The sequence below is a fragment of the Brassica napus genome, chromosome C8 (assembly GCF_020379485.1).
Source record: "Brassica napus cultivar Da-Ae chromosome C8, Da-Ae, whole genome shotgun sequence".
In the NCBI taxonomy this organism is placed as follows: domain Eukaryota; kingdom Viridiplantae; phylum Streptophyta; class Magnoliopsida; order Brassicales; family Brassicaceae; genus Brassica; species Brassica napus.
The window spans coordinates 3,948,587-3,964,966 of NC_063451.1; the positions used below are offsets into that span (position 1 = coordinate 3,948,587).

At 30.5% G+C, this 16,380-nt stretch overlaps 1 protein-coding gene and 1 long non-coding RNA gene across 2 annotated transcripts; both read left to right on the plus strand.

Moving 5' to 3' along the window:
* Positions 1 to 6,712: 6,712 nt before the first annotated feature.
* On the plus strand, positions 6,713 to 7,736 carry LOC125591443. The gene is made up of 2 exons (XR_007327448.1): positions 6,713 to 7,413; positions 7,508 to 7,736. It is a non-coding gene; the product is annotated as an uncharacterized LOC125591443 (long non-coding RNA).
* A 5,478-nt stretch (positions 7,737 to 13,214) lies between these two features.
* LOC106423769 (signal recognition particle 54 kDa protein 3) lies at positions 13,215 to 16,308 on the plus strand. Its single transcript, XM_013864530.3, has 9 exons — positions 13,215 to 13,572; positions 13,648 to 13,747; positions 13,815 to 13,968; positions 14,676 to 14,826; positions 14,910 to 15,058; positions 15,173 to 15,273; positions 15,360 to 15,517; positions 15,603 to 15,717; positions 15,793 to 16,308. The coding sequence occupies exons 1-9, from the start codon at positions 13,342 to 13,344 to the stop codon at positions 16,122 to 16,124; spliced, it is 1,491 nt and encodes a 496-aa protein (XP_013719984.2). The 5' UTR covers positions 13,215 to 13,341; the 3' UTR covers positions 16,125 to 16,308.
* The last annotated feature ends 72 nt before the right edge of the window (positions 16,309 to 16,380 follow it).

Genomic DNA, 16,380 nt, shown 5'->3' on the forward strand with positions numbered 1-16,380 from the left:
AGTTTTTCAAGTTAAAACAAAATTATCTTGTAAATAGTAGGACCCACTTTCATCGCTCTTATCTTCTTGATCCACTTTCATCTCTATTTTTTTTTCTCTGAAACTTTGTTATCTTCTTCATTTTAAAATCTTTGACCTCCAATCTTTTTTTTCAAAAGATTATCTTTGCAAAATTAAGATTGAGCCACTAATTCAACTCATAGTGACTATTTACGTCACAGACCATAGATATCATGATTGATGTAAGTCGACAAGTTTTCCACCGCAATTCATAGGTACTACGAGCTCCACTACCATCTCTTTTCTTCTATACAGATCTTCTCTTATGCAGTATCTCAAGTTCGATGGGAAGCCTCAACCTCGTGCGTCAGCCTCTCTTCCACGGTGTCCCAAGAGGTCTTCGTGCTGATCTCAACCTCTCTTCGTGCCTCCGGTGGACCGTAAAGGGAAGTCGCCGCCGCATCCGAGATTATATCGCCATTGTTGAACCTTGAAATTAAGTTTCCTTACTTTTCATATGTGGTCATTGTAATTTTAAATATTTCCACTATTGCCCTAAAACTTTCAGATTTGCAAATAAGTCATCTTCACTTAACCTAAAACTTCTAAATTTGCATTTTAGACCCTATCGAATGAAATGAAGAAATCAATGTACCAAAAACCTCTAAATACATCTTTTTAACAACTATACTCAAAATCATTAAAATTATTAAATATCATAATTTGAGAAATGTACAAATGAATATGTACATGTATCATTTCGTATAATATTGTACACATGGACAATAGAATATATGTGTACTCGTTGATAATATTTGACACACTGAGTACCTTTCAACTATCATTCAAAATGTGATTTTGAGTTTTTGGGTTTTTAACCAAACAATGTGATTTGCGGTTTTAGTGGAGAACCACGATATCTAATTGTGATCTAACTAGACAATTTTATTTTAATTGTGATCTTGTATGCAATTATGGTGCAGTTTGTTTGTTTATATCTAAAGAACATGTGAATTGTACACATGTACAATTTGAAGTTGATGTACATATGTACACTATGAAATAGATGTACATGTACAATATGAGCATTAAGATGTTACTATTGCATCTTAATTAGATGATTTAGACTATTTAAGTAGCATTTAGTTGTTAATATTGTATTTGCATACATAATTGCATAAGACGGTTTGTGGAATGCATACATGTGTAAATTTGTATATGTTTATATGTGTACTTGTGTGCATGTGTATATGTCCATCTTCACTTGTGTACATTGTACATCATTAAGCAATATACCGTACAATCATGCCTCTTCACTAAAACCGCAAATCACATTGTCTGGTTAAAAACCTAAAATCACATTTTGAATTATACTTGAAAGCTACTCAATATGTCAAATATCTTCAACGTGTACACATATATTCTACTATCCACGTGTACCATATTCTACGAAATGATACATGTACACCGATTCATTTGTACATTTATCAAATTATGATATTTAATACTTTTATGTACATATATATTATATAAATATGTTATATTACATTTTAAATTCATATCTACATATTGTAGGGATTGGATTGAACAATTAAAAGTTTTTGGACAATTAAAAAATGATGTATCTGAAAATTTGATAGTTTGGGCTAAATTGATAATAACCTAACAAGATCTGAGAAAGAAGAGAAGCGAAAGAAGATGATAAATTAGTGGATCCTACAGTTTATGCTTTAGTTATACTTTAGTTAGTAATGAATAAAATATGTTAAGAAAAATTAAGAAAAATGTTCTATGAGTAGAAACTGTCTTATTGTGTTATAAAAAACTTAAAACTGTCTTTTTGAGTGTAAATAACTCTTTCAATAAATACTATTGACATCTACACTATAATTATATCATAACCCTAAAACTGTCCATTCATTATATATCACACGTAATTCCTGAACTCATAACTTTACTCGAACATCACACTAAAACAAAGCTAGAATTCACAAAGCAAGCAAAAAGAATAAAAAAACAATCACAATAACAAAGAATAAAGAAATCAAGTCAGATATGCAAACAAAGATGCAATTAAATTAAAACAGCATAAGTTAATGGAGTGTTTTACACTATAGGACAGTTTCCAAGTTTATATTACATCATAAAGCAGTTTCAGCTACTAGGGTAGTTTATTTTGGTTGTTTACCTTGATGCCTTCAACTAAGACCAAACCAAAGTTACATTTTCTAACCAGTGGGACATATCATTTCCTCTCTCCTGACTTTCTTCTCCATTAATCTCGTTCTTTCTTTCCTTTCTAACAAAAAAATTGATTTTAGAAACTCATTCTTCAACCCCTCCAAAACATAAATCTTAGATCTTTTGATTTTTTTTCATCGGTTTTCTTCTCCCAACCTAGATAAGTCAATTATAAAAAAATCCAGTAAGTTATGAGTCACGCAGTTCCGCTAGAATTTCCGTCCAATCGTTAGCTTCTTAAAACCCATTACCATCCCTAAGGTGAATCACGTATCTGTCTCCTCTGCTTTTCATGTCTCTGGTTCTTTTTTTGGTCAACTATATCTCTAGTTCTTTCTGATTGATGAATCATGCTTTCTTTCTTCATAAGTAATTAAAGGTGATTCATTTATCTTAACTTCACATTCACATGGCTATTTCAAAATTAACTATCCGTTGATTGGGATATTAAAACTTGTTTTTTTTCTTGGTTTTGGGCTCTAATCAGTTAATATGTATATAATATTGTAACTTTTGGAGGTAAAAACACAAAATATAATGAAGATTGCATGTTAAAAATCAATGGCGGCTCTGAGATATATTTGCAGAAAACCCAGGAAACCCTAATACGAAAAAGATGAAAATATTACAAAATTGCCACTCATTAAAAAGAAAAATTCAAATAAAATTTATGTAGATTTAGTGTACATGTAAACATCATAATTGTGAACAAAATATGAATTTAATGTACATGTGTACGTCATAGGTTTGTGGACACCAAAACAAAATAACCCAAAAACATGTCCACATATATATATATATGCAGATTTAGTGTACATGTAAACATCACAACTGTGGACAACATGTACATGTGTACAACCTACGTTCGTGGACACCGAAACAAAATAATGTTTCTTTCTATATTCAGAAGATATGTCTACCACTGTAGCTACACCAATGTCGATTACTTTTCTACTATTGATGTTGTTATCATAAAATGTCACTATTACACCATCATCAGAAGATATGTCTTGACATATCTTAAAAGATAGATTAAGAAACATAGACAATAATTATATGCAAGTTATTTTGAAAAAAATAATATGAAGAATCAGATTTTAATTTAGAAAAAATAGAAAGTTTGGAAGAAGAAAGAGGAAGAAGAGAGAGAGAGAAGAACACAAAATAATAATAAAGTTAATATTTTATTATTTAGGGGGGGGGGAGGTTATAGGGAGATGAATTTGTGTAGAGTTTGTGAATTTTGAGAGTTGATAGATTTAAAAAAGTTATATGGATTGTCAAAATTTATATACATTGACTTATGAAATTTGATCATAACCTTTTTAGATTGATATAGATTTTTATGAATTTGTATTACCACTTCTATCATTTTTCGTAAAATAATTATATAATATATTTATTTTCTAAATCATATAGCATGATTATTTATTTTTTGCTTTCAAATTAAAAAAAAAATAATACTGATACATATAAAACTGAACAATTTTCTTAAATAGCCATTTTAAAAGATTTTGTTACAAAAAGAGCATTAAAAAGAGAAAAAGACCAAAAGAAGTTTCATTAAAAATGTAAAAGACTATTTTACCCCTTATGGTATATATGTATAATTAATAAAAATTAAAAAATAAAAAGTTGTTTTATATATATTTTTTCCAAATTCGAACATTTTTATAATTTTTCTATTTTTTAAAAATATTTTTTTCAAATTTTCTTTTTGAAATTCGAATTTTTTTTTGAAACTATTTTAAAAAAAATATTTTAAAATTATTAATATTTGTAAATCTAATTATTATTATTTATATTAAAAAATATAATATTTTTAAAAATAATTATATATTCAAAAATGTAAAAGTATATAAATGTAATGAATTATAGTTTCGAACATATAATTTGGATTTAAGGTGCAATATATATTTGGTAAGAATAATTATTTTGTTTTCTAGTATTTTTATCAGAAGATTTTGAAAATCACATGGATACATATGATATTTTGAAAGTTGAGTATTTTGAGTAAAAATGAAAAGAATTAATCTCCCAATAATACTAGATTTAGTTTGAATTACAGAATCAATAATAACTAAACTTTTTGAATAATAAAAGATTTGAATGGATTTTAAAAATTCTTAAACCAATAATAATGAATTCTAATAAGATTTTTGAAATCCAAAAACCAATAACAATGAATTTTTAAAATTCACAAACTCTACACAAATACTTAGTTAGACTTTAATTAGATTTCAATTGATTCATTAATTGAGAAGAGTAAAACGTGTGTTGGAAGAAGAAAAAGTGTCTAAGGAGCATAAAATGTCTTATAGTGTTATTAAAAACTTAAAGCTGTCTTACGGTGTAATTCTTTCTTTAGTTTAAAACCCTACAACCAAGAGCAGAAGATACATAGAATGGGAAGAAGAAGAAGCTTGATCGAAGAACTCTTAGGCAAATTATGTTTATCTGTTTTTTTAAATTGTATTCTTTCTTTTTCTTGTATTTATATTTTTTTTTAAATTGTAACATCAATGAAAAAAAGAAATAATTAATAAAAGTATTTTTGTTTATTTATTTACTGATATCAATTTAATACTATTTTTTAAAATATTAATAAAATTTTAAAAAATAACGTGTTAATAGTTAAGTTAATAACTATAAAGGACAAAATTATGAAAACCACGTTCAAAAAGATATTGTTTTAATTCAGTTACCAAAAGTGATATAATTAATTATTAAATCAATTAATTGATTGATGCTAATAGTAATATCATTTTTCTAAATTATATAAATATTAATGCCAATTATTGTAATTGATATATATATTGCCATGTCATGTACAAAATTTAACAATAAATTGATTTTATATTAATTGATATATATTTACAAAATTTAACAAAATTGATATAAATGATATAAATATTAATATCAAAATTTAAAATTTATATCATTTAAACTTTCATGCATTTATATAAATGATATAAATATTAAATAAAACTTATTTGAATAATTAACAGAATTTTGTAAACATTTTCTCGCGGCGTACCGTGAATATTTACCTATTACCACCTAATGATAAGAAAACAATCACTGCATGAAAGTTTAAACAAAAAGTGTTTGTTCATTATTTAACAATAAATATTTATATTTATATCATTTAAAATTTAACAAAATTTGAATAATTATTGTAATTGATATTAATATTAATTGATATATATTTACAAAATTTAACAATAAATTTGAATGTCATGTACAAAACAATATTTTGTTGGTCTTGAATTGTATGTTGGGGCATGCCCAAAACATAAATGTGGGATGATCGTGCAACACCAAAACATACATTTAGTTGGTTAATAAATTTTAGTTGATTACTTAACTCTTTTTATACCGGACCGATCAAAATAATGGTCCGTCTATTTATTAGAAGTCAATTAGTTTTTTTTTTATTAGCTTAGCGAAAAAGTGTAGACTTTGATTATATGATTTAGTATTTGAATTAAGGGTGCTCAATCCAGTAAAAACCGAACTGTAATAGAGAAAGTGGTTCGGAATTGGTTATAATGTATAAATCGAACAGATGTTAGTTTTAAAAACTCTGGTATATAAATGTGGTTCACTATATAAACCAGTTAGACCAAATAAACGATTAATTAAAATATAAAAATATAGTTATATGTAAATTACATGATAGAATTGATAATATATATACGAAGTTTATTTTACTGATATGATCTTGATATTTTAGACGTAAATTGAGTAATTTGTTATTTTAAATAAAGAATTTCATTGACATACATTTGTGCTAAAATTAATTAATTTATATATTATGATATTATTAATCTATTTGAGTAATTTTTTATTTTAAATAAAGACTTTCATTGACTTACATTTGTCCTAAATTAATTAATTTAATAATATTATGATATTATTAGTCTTTTCATCTTATGAAATTATAATAATTATAATTTATTTAATAGTTATTTTTATTAGTTAAATAAAATAGAAAGCATCATATTTAAAAATTAGAGTACTGTTTAATAAATTCAAATTTTAATCACACAAAATTAAATTGAATTTTTTTTTTATAAACGATAAATATAGTTGAAGTTGTTGGTATAAAATCAAATACATAAAAAAACGACAGTATATAACCCGGACTAAATAGAGTAGATATGGTTTTATCATGGTATCTAATTTTGTTTTTAATTAACCACCGTGTCCGGCGACCGAAGTAAACCGGATATTCTGTGGGCCTCAGAAGTGCAATATTAAATTATCTGGTGGTCAATGAGGATTGAACTGTAGGTTCACCGTATTGGGGTTATCCCTCAAATGCCACTATCACAAGGTCTATTGGATGGTATCTAACTTTTATATATCCAAATACCAAAAAAAAACTGAAAAAACCAAAATCCGTATTAAACAACCCTACTTTGGATATATAGTTTTTACACCTATCTCACCCTATCTCATCCCACACAGCGTGGATCTCAGCCTAAATCATTTTTATTGGTAGATTTAGAATATCAACCCATATCTAATAGTCAAGATAAGGATATACATCAATATCTTATAATATGAAACTTATCATTATCTTATGTTTTTTTTGTAACAGAAACTTATCATTATCTATATGTAATATTTTGTATTTCATAACTAATATAGAATATTACATTATAGATAATGATGAGTTTTCTAAGATATTGATATATATCCTTAAACTTAACTATTAGATATGAGTTGATCTTCTTGATCTCCTAATAGTTTTCATCTTTGGCCAAGAAAATAATTTTTCTTTAACATATGATTGTGTATTCTACATATAAGAATCATACTGTATGGAAAACTAAAAAAAAATACCATAAAAGATTAAGAAATTTCCATAACTGGCAATAGAGATAAAGGGAAGTGAAAGCATTTATCTTTATAAAAGTAGAAAGGAAAGACTATATTCCTCTTCATCTTTGACCATAAAAAATACCTTTCTTTTGCATATGTTTGTGTATTATATATGTAACCAGACCAAAGAAAGAAAAACTCATAACATTTCGTAAGAGAATACCTTATACAATATATCCTAAATAGTGACTATTACTATGAAAACTTTAATTGCATTTGTTTTTACCGTCCTTTTTATCATATCTGATGCTCATCGTTATATTCCACCTGTTCATGCTCCGGGTAATAATTAATTTTTATACCTCCAATTTTTTATTGTTTGTTTTGTTCGTTTATTTTAAATACAAATGGTTAAATGATTTTTATTTATAAATAGGTGATGGAATAAAGCAGACGGACATAGTATGCTTCCCCCCAGATCCGTGCAGACACAATTGGAACGTAGGTTGCACTAGCTATTGTCATGACTGGGGTTATTATATAGGTGCATGTACTAACAACGAATGTTGTTGTGAAAGATAAATATGCATCCAAGATGAAATAATCTAATCAAATGCATTTGTATCTCTTTTCAAAACATAATATTAAATACTTTTTCATGTGTTTTATATACATATATGTATACAAAAGATTTAGAATGCGATAAATTACCTATATCAAATCAAAGTTAATGTGATTAAATTCGAGTAATTTTTGGAATCAGCTATCTCTTTGTAATTTGAGAATATTTAAAATAGATTGAATTAAGTTATTGGGAGGCTGCAAATATCTATGCTAGTAACGGAGACGTACATTTTAAATTTACTCTTAGACCTCAGAAAAAAAAAAAGAGAAACAAGTGTTTCATCTTCTTTCTTTAAAAACATCTGAGCCAAAGCACGATTAATCCAATTAAGATTAGAGAAATGGGTTTAGATAACCAGCTTCTACGTCGTCTGCTTTTTTATTCTTCCTCCGCGGTGACAGGCGAGAGAAGGACGATGAGGATCATCAAGAAGAGAAAGTTGTAGTAGAGAGAGGAGAAACCATAGTTTGGGTCTTGGAACAGATTGTAATGGATGGAAGTAAAGAGCCATTATACTATTTAAAATAATTATTTATTAATACTTGTGCAAATCCTACATTGTGAATCGCTTTGTCTTCTGAAAAGATCCATTTTGTAATCGACATCAAGTAAAGAACATGTGGAGAAACATAAAAAGCTAAGAGCATAGTTGTATGAAAGCTTTTACATCTCCCAATTATTTTCGCCATCCGCAGTATTAGATCCTACTAAGAGGGTAGCCCCACGCAAGTGCGGTTGGAGATGTGATTGTTGCTCTATATAAATATGTGGAGGCGATGCTGTGTTTGGCTGTGGTCTTTGATTTGCCAAAGATTTGTATTATAAAAGGACTGAGGTGAGGTGATGAATTGTGGTTATTTATGTGTTTCATGTTGTGTATTATTTTCTTGTTATAACAAAGTAGATTTGTGGGATTTATTTTTTGTTATTTTATGTTGAAATAATTTTCATTAATCCAAACTTGGTAACCTTCTATTCTTTGGGTAAGAGCCGGGCTTGAGCACATGATTACGAAACATTTGATTGGGGCCCTCACTTTGTGGGTCTCAGGTAGGGCCTAGTCTCAGGTTAACAATTTTTTCCAACAATTATTGGTTTCTATATTTATTTCTATATATATATATATATATATTCATATAGTTATATAATGTAAATGTAAAATAAAAGGTAAAATCTTATATATTAAAACAGAAGTCACAACCTTGATTCATGTGTGATTTTTTTTAAAAATAGACTTATTCCTAGAAAGTCATGTTACATTTAATCTTTAATCTTATCATTTAAATTTTAGGCCTACCATAAATTTTTATTGGGCTATCAATAATTAGATTTAAACAATAGATGATCCACTGAATTTATAGATAATATAAATTAAATAGATATAATTTAATGTTGTAATATTATACCTCCATATGTTAATTATTTAAATATTTGTCGATGTTAATTTTTAAAATTATAAATATTTTTTTAAATAAAAAAATCATATTACCTACCAATGATTAATTTTTACTACCTTAAAACAATGAAAATAAATTTAAAACTATATAGTTTATTTTAAAAATTAAACAAAAACTAAATGTTTAACTAGATTAGTAAAATATTATTTTATTATTTCATTATTAAAATCGTAACTATATATAAGATTAGTAAAATATTGTTTTATTGTCATATTCAAAGATATTGTAACATTTCACAAATTTAGAAAGTTTTTTAAAAAATTAAACTTTTCGCTTCATAGATTTATATTATCGAGTAAATAATTAAATATTTAGTTTTTGTATAGTTTTTAAAATAAACTATATAGTTTAAAATTTATTTTTATTGGTTTAAAATAGTAAAGATTAATCATTGTTAGATAATATGATTTTTGTTATTAAAAAAAAATCTTTATAATTTTAAAAGTTAACATCGACAAATATTTAAATATTTAGCATATAGAGGTATAGTATTACAACATTAAATTATATTTATTTAATTTATACTATCTGTAAATCCAGTGGATCATCTATTGTTTAAATCCAATTATTGATAGACTAATAAAAATTTCTGGTAGGCCCAAATTTAAATGATAAGATTAGATATTAAATGTAACATAACTTTCTAGGAATATGTCTATTAGGTCAATTTTTAAAAAAACCACACATGAATCAAGGTTGTGACTTCTTTTTTAATATATAAGATTATTTACTCGATAATATAAATCTATGAAGCGAAAATTTTAATTTTTAAAAACTTTCTAAATTTGTGAAATGTTACAATATCTTTGAATATGACAATAAAACAATATTTTACTAATCTTTATATGTACAGTTACAATTTTAATAATGAAATAATAATCCAAATATATATATATATATAGAAGAAGATACAAATACATGTGAAAGTTTGAAACAATCTATTCAATGAAAAAAATTTACCGTAAACTTATTACGTTTTAAAAATTGATAGACACATATATACACATGTACCAATTTATAATTGAAAACAACATATTTATATAAAAATAAATGAAAACAAAAACCCGCGCGGTTGCGCGGATCGAGATCTAGTATATTTTTATTATGCATAAATTTAATAGAAAATGTTAGCTTTTGGGTTATTATAATTTAAAATGACTAAAACTACAATAAAAAGAATATTATTTTTATGATAACTGAAACTAATAACTTTTTATTTAAATAAAATATATAATTCCAATAAAGTTTTCGCTATAAGAAATTTATTATCAATTCCAAATCAAAATAATTTTTTTTATTATTTTTGAATAGTGCCCCGAGTTAGTTTTAAATCTCAGGACCGGTTCTGCTTTGGGTGACGGGGAACTCAACAGGAGACTGATGGATTCCATTGTGGGATGTATATCTTTGATTGTAGAATAGTGTTAGGGATTGTGGAATTAGTTGATAAACACAGATGTATAATATCTAGTTGTTCTCTGGTATTATGGTGGTTTATTTGTGTAGTTTGGGAGTGGTTAGGACTTGTAGGTCTTTTTTTAGTTATAGTGGCATTCACTCACCACCGTTTCTATAGATTTTATAAAAGCTCTAGCAAATTTATGTGTCTGTTGGTTTTGCTTTTGTAATGTTTTTTCTTTATATAATAGAGTGGGTTTACCTTTTGGATAATGGGAAATGTTTGTGTGTTTTTCTTTTAAAGATGGCATGCATTCTATTTATAAAAAAAACATTACAGCCCAATAAGTAATCATTACAAGCAGCCCAGTACAAAAAAGATTAACGAAAGTTAAAACAGATTTTGTTAAGCGTTCCTGCTCGAGCATGCAGCCAAAGCAGTGAAAGAAGAAACGAGATAATCATGGGATGATCCATCATAGCGTCCTAGCGATCATCAGTTAGTTTAATTGGAAAGAATCAGGAAGCCTTCATCAGTAGAGTGAGTGGAAGATCGAGCTTACGAAATGTTTGTGTTTGTGTTAATAATATAGAAGTGGTTGCTATCGATTCCTCCATCGTCCCCATCTTCTCCATCCTTGCTGCCGATTTTCTTCCTTTGATAACATTTATTTCAAGAGAAAGAAAAATAGAAAGAAAAGGTTGAGTTTTTGCAAAGAACCTTTTGGTTGGCAAGATTTTGACATTCTCAGGGAACTTGCAACTTCCAAACTGGACAATGAATGCTCTAGTCTTCAGATCGTGCTAGAGCACCATAAGTAAACAACCTACCCAAGAAGCATTCTTTCACATCTTGTGTCAAATAGCAAAACCAAAGCATTAGAGTCTCTACAGCATAAGTTACACACAAAACAAAGCACAAAACAGCTACTTACTTGTCCCTTCACGGATGAAGACACTGACAAAGAATCAGAAATGAGCTTCAGTAGAGATTCCACATTAATACTAGAGATTTAGCTAACATGTAATCTCAACCCCAACGCAAATTCTTGTATTGCACACTATTAAAGAAAAAAAAATGAGTTTTTTTTTATAGAAAAGTTAAGATCTTTGGATACTAAAAGCTTAAAATAAAGTTGATCTTCCTAAACCAATCTACGATTACTGAGTAGCCATTTTACAAAAAAAAAGTTTTGGGTTATTCCATCAAATGTATAAAATATTTATCAAGTACAAACGGGTTGAACGAATAGAATTGTCATTTCTTCTATGAACTAACAAATTGGCTACTAGTTTTATCAATAAAAGTTAATCATGTGCTTTCAAAGCGTGGATCAAAATCTAATTTAGTGTTTAAAATTTGAGTTAAAAAGTTTAGAATTTACTAAATTTTATAGTGTCAATTTTTTTTTGGCAGTTAATATTATTATTGTTTTTTTTCATAAATAAAATATGACACTTGTTAGTTTTTTATGGATTAGTATATAGGCGAACCTAAGAATAAGGGGCCCAACACTCTAATTTTAGTCTATATTTTAATGACTGATGGGAGTCTCTGATGGGAGTCTCTCTCCTCTCTCTAGAGAGAGTACTCACTCTTTTTCCCCTCTTACCAGATTCAGATTTTTCGGAGGGGGAATAGTTTTATGTTGTGTTTTTGATGTTAAATATTTCCCTTCGATCTATGGATCAAGTTGTTTTTGTTTCGCTAAGGCGATTATCTGTTTTCGCATAGGCGATTCTCTATTTCGTATATGCGATTTTGATGTGTTGTTTCATCCAATATCAGAGGGCTTGTCATTCTCATCTTCTCTGATATGGTTGAATGTTAATAAAAAAGTTATGACTGTTCTAATCAGACTTTTAGATCCTCTAGCTTTCCACCCAGTTTGATTTTGATCCCGGCAGTGATTGATCGGATACCTTAGATCATCGATCACTTTAACACTTCATAGGAGAATCATACTTTCTTTGATAGTATAGCCATTTGGCTTGAAGAAAGCATCTCTGACTGGAAGCTGGGCGGGTTTGAAGGATGTTGCAGTCATCTATGGAGTTGATCGAGAAGAGCTGGCGTTTATGACGGTCCAGCAAATGGTCTATTTCCTTGTTGACTAAAGCTTCCTCTGTTCTTAAATTTCGGTGAGACAAGTTATTTCTGAACAAGTAGCTGCAGTTAATGGTGGATGCATCCTCAAACGAAGATCAACGGTTCAGCAGGTGCAATTAGCCGATAGCGCAAGCTCAAAGTTCTTCATCCCACGGTGGCAAGTGTGAATCTCGAAGTCTTTATCCCACGGTGGCGCGTCCCTAATGCGCGTGAATCTCGTGTCAACAACATGCAAAAGATCTGGATGACGTGTGTCCTTCTCTTCTCCTCTTTTGACGCGTGGCAAGATGACGACTTTCATGGGATGTTTTGTATTGTGTACTGTAGTTATAATGAGCCGTTGTAAGCTGAGTTTGTATATGTCCATTGGGTTTGCTTTAATAATGAGCAAAAGAAAAAAAAACACAAACCCGATTTGAACCCGATCCATATTTAAAGAGAACCATGGATGGATTCCTAAACTAGATTTTGTTGAAATTTACCCATTGGGCGGGCATATAGAGCCCATCATTAGGCCCATCAATTTTGATATGCATCGCCTCTAGAGTCCTAATCATGGATTAAACCAACAACTTCTCCTCCCGTCACAATCCCCGTCGAAAGATCTCCGAATCAAAGCCCTAATTCCTCAATCCCGATCCTTTCTCTCTCGATCTTAGTCGAATCCCCCGGCAGCGAAGATGGTTTTAGCGGAGCTCGGCGGGCAGATCGCCAGCGCCTTGCAGAAGATGAGCAATGTGACGATCATCGACGAGAAGGCTCTCAGCGAGTGCTTGAAAGAGATCACTCGTGCTCTTCTCCATTCGGATGTTTCTTTCCCTCTCGTGAGGGAGATGCAGAGCAACATCAAGAAGATCGTCAACCTCGAGGAGCTAGCCGCAGGCCACAACAAGCGACGGATCATCGAGCAGGTTTTTTTTTTTTTTAATTTGGGATTCGATTAGGAATCGTTATTGGATTTGATCGTATTGTTTGTTTTGTTTCAGGCTATCTTTAGTGAACTGTGTAAGATGTTGGATCCAGGAAAGCCTGCGTTTTCACCCAAAAAGGCTAAACCTAGTGTTGTTATGTTCGTTGGATTACAAGGTGAGGTCTTTGTAAGATTGTGTAGATAAGATTGTTTGTGTAATCTCACTTGACTATTAATGTTTAGGTGCTGGTAAAACCACAACTTGTACCAAGTATGCTTATTATCATCAGAAGAAAGGGTATAAACCAGCTCTAGTGTGTGCGGATACTTTCAGGGCTGGTGCTTTCGATCAGCTCAAACAGAATGCCACCAAGGCTAGGATCCCCTTTTATGGAAGGTGTAAACATTTCTTTTCTTTGTAACAGATTTCTTCTTGCATGTTTGTAAGACCTTTGGTGCTTGTGTTTCCAATATAACAGTATAGGTGAGAGTGTAAAAAAATCGATGGAATTTTCTTTGTGACGGTAGAATCAAAGTACAAAGTTTCTGAAATTGTTTGGATTAGGCTCTGAGGTTTGGTATATGACTATGGCTGCAAAAATCTCCACTTAATGGGACTAAGCTATCTTAGTATCAGCTTTCTTCTTGCATGTTTGTAACAGCTTTGGTGCTTGTGTTTCCAATAGAATAGTAGCTCACGTATAGGAGTGTCTGTATGGAACTTCATTTTTGACGGTAGGGTCAATCTCCAAAGTTCATGAAATTGTTTGATTTAGGCTCAAGGTTTAGCTTAGAACTGTGGCTGCAAAAATTGGCACTGAAAGGGACTAAGTTATATTTCCTTTTCCATCATCCAGTAGGTGTCGTCATACTTCTCTGCGCGCCACTTACGTTTACGAGTTTCTTTAAGCCCTTTTGCATGTTTTGTCCTGCGCTCTCTTGAGGTCTTCTTTTTCTATTTGCAATTACTGCGACTATGCTTGCTGTTTGTAGTTGGATTAATGACAGTAAAAGAGGGAGATGCAAATATTCTGGACAAAAACTATTCTATAGGCATACTGTGATAATAGAATTTTGCTAATGCTGGGTTGTGATTCTTTGCAGTTACACGGAATCCGATCCTGTGAAAATTGCTGTTGAGGGAGTTGATACGTTTAAGAAAGAAAACTGTGATCTTATTATTGTTGACACCAGTGGTCGTCATAAACAAGAAGCTACTCTCTTTGAAGAAATGCGTCAAGTTGCTGAAGCAACGGTATGTTCTGTTGTCTTGGAGTCTTATGTTTGTTCCTTGGTCTGATGTTGCAGGCTCTGATCATGGTCTTTTCATTTTTTCAGAAACCAGATCTCGTTATATTTGTCATGGACAGCAGTATCGGTCAAGCTGCATTTGACCAAGCTCAAGCATTCAAGCAAAGTGTTGCCGTGGGAGCTGTAATTATCACTAAGATGGACGGTCATGCCAAGGGTGGCGGCGCTCTTAGCGCGTACGTATCTTTCACCTTCTAAATCTCGTTCTATGTTTTCAAAATCGTCTGTATAAAAATCTTGTTGGCTTTTCCAATTGGACCATTGAATGTGATCCGTTTTCATCTTGTTAGTGTTGCGGCGACAAAGAGTCCTGTGATTTTCATCGGAACAGGAGAGCATATGGATGAGTTTGAAGTGTTTGACGTCAAACCATTTGTCAGCCGTCTCTTAGGTAACATTGATGACATTGCCCTGAAGAGTAATCAAAGTCTCTCAATGGGTTGTTTATTGGCTTGGAATCTTTTTTATGCTCAACAGGAATGGGAGATTGGTCTGGATTCGTGGATAAACTACAAGATGTGGTACCTAAAGATCAACAACCTGAACTTCTGGAAAAGCTCTCTCAGGGTAACTTCACGTTGAGAATAATGTACGACCAGTTCCAGAACTTACTGAACATGGGCCCACTTAGCGAGGTCAGAAGCTCTTTTGTCAACATGTTACTAAGCTTAAGAGCAGGAGTTGATTGAGATGATAATAACAACCCTGAGGTGTGTGTAGGTTTTCTCAATGCTACCTGGAGCTGCTGCTCAAATGATGCCGAAAGGACACGAGAAAGAAAGCCAAGCGAAGATAAAGCGATACATGACGATGATGGATTCTATGACAAACGAAGGTGAGAACGGAACAATAATATAAAACTTATTCAGAGTAGAAGTAATAACTGATGATGATGTTTTAACTAGTGCAGAACTGGACAGCTCGAACCCGAAGATGTTTAACGAGTCAAGGATGATGAGAATAGCGAGAGGGTCAGGGAGGATGGTAAGAGAAGTGATGGAGATGTTGGAAGAGTACAAGAGGCTAGCAAAGATGTGGAGCAAGATGAAAGGACTCAAGATCCCAAAGAACGGAGACATGAGCGCACTCTCGAGAAACATGAACGCTCAGCACATGAGCAAGGTCCTTCCTCCTCAGATGCTCAAGCAGTTTGGGGGCATGGGAGGTCTGCAGAGTCTCATGAAACAGATGGGTTCTGGCAAAGACATGATGGGTATGTTTGGCGGCGGCAAAGACAAATAGTTTCTTTCTTCCTTTCTTACACATCCAAAGACTACGTCTTGCTGGTTTGTCGTTATTAGTTTTTTCTTATTTGTGAAAATATCAACTTTTGATTTCCCTCTTTTGACTTTCCTGTATTTACATTCTCCCTTCAGTTTTACTTTCTTTGTATTTTTCCTTTCTCTAAGTAAAAGATTTTCACCTATGTTTTTCAAATTGAATATATACGACAACATATGAAAAAATCTCAATGTGGGTTCCACTATCACTATTATGT

Bases quoted from the DNA above. Each gene is read 5' to 3' on its own strand.
- LOC106423769 (XM_013864530.3), top strand. From the start codon at position 13,342: ATGGTTTTAGCGGAGCTCGGCGGGCAGATCGCCAGCGCCTTGCAGAAG. The intron at 13,969-14,675 runs GTGTAAACATTT...GATTCTTTGCAG, and splicing joins AGGATCCCCTTTTATGGAAG to TTACACGGAATCCGATCCTG. The intron at 15,518-15,602 runs GTCAGAAGCTCT...AGGTGTGTGTAG, and splicing joins ACATGGGCCCACTTAGCGAG to GTTTTCTCAATGCTACCTGG.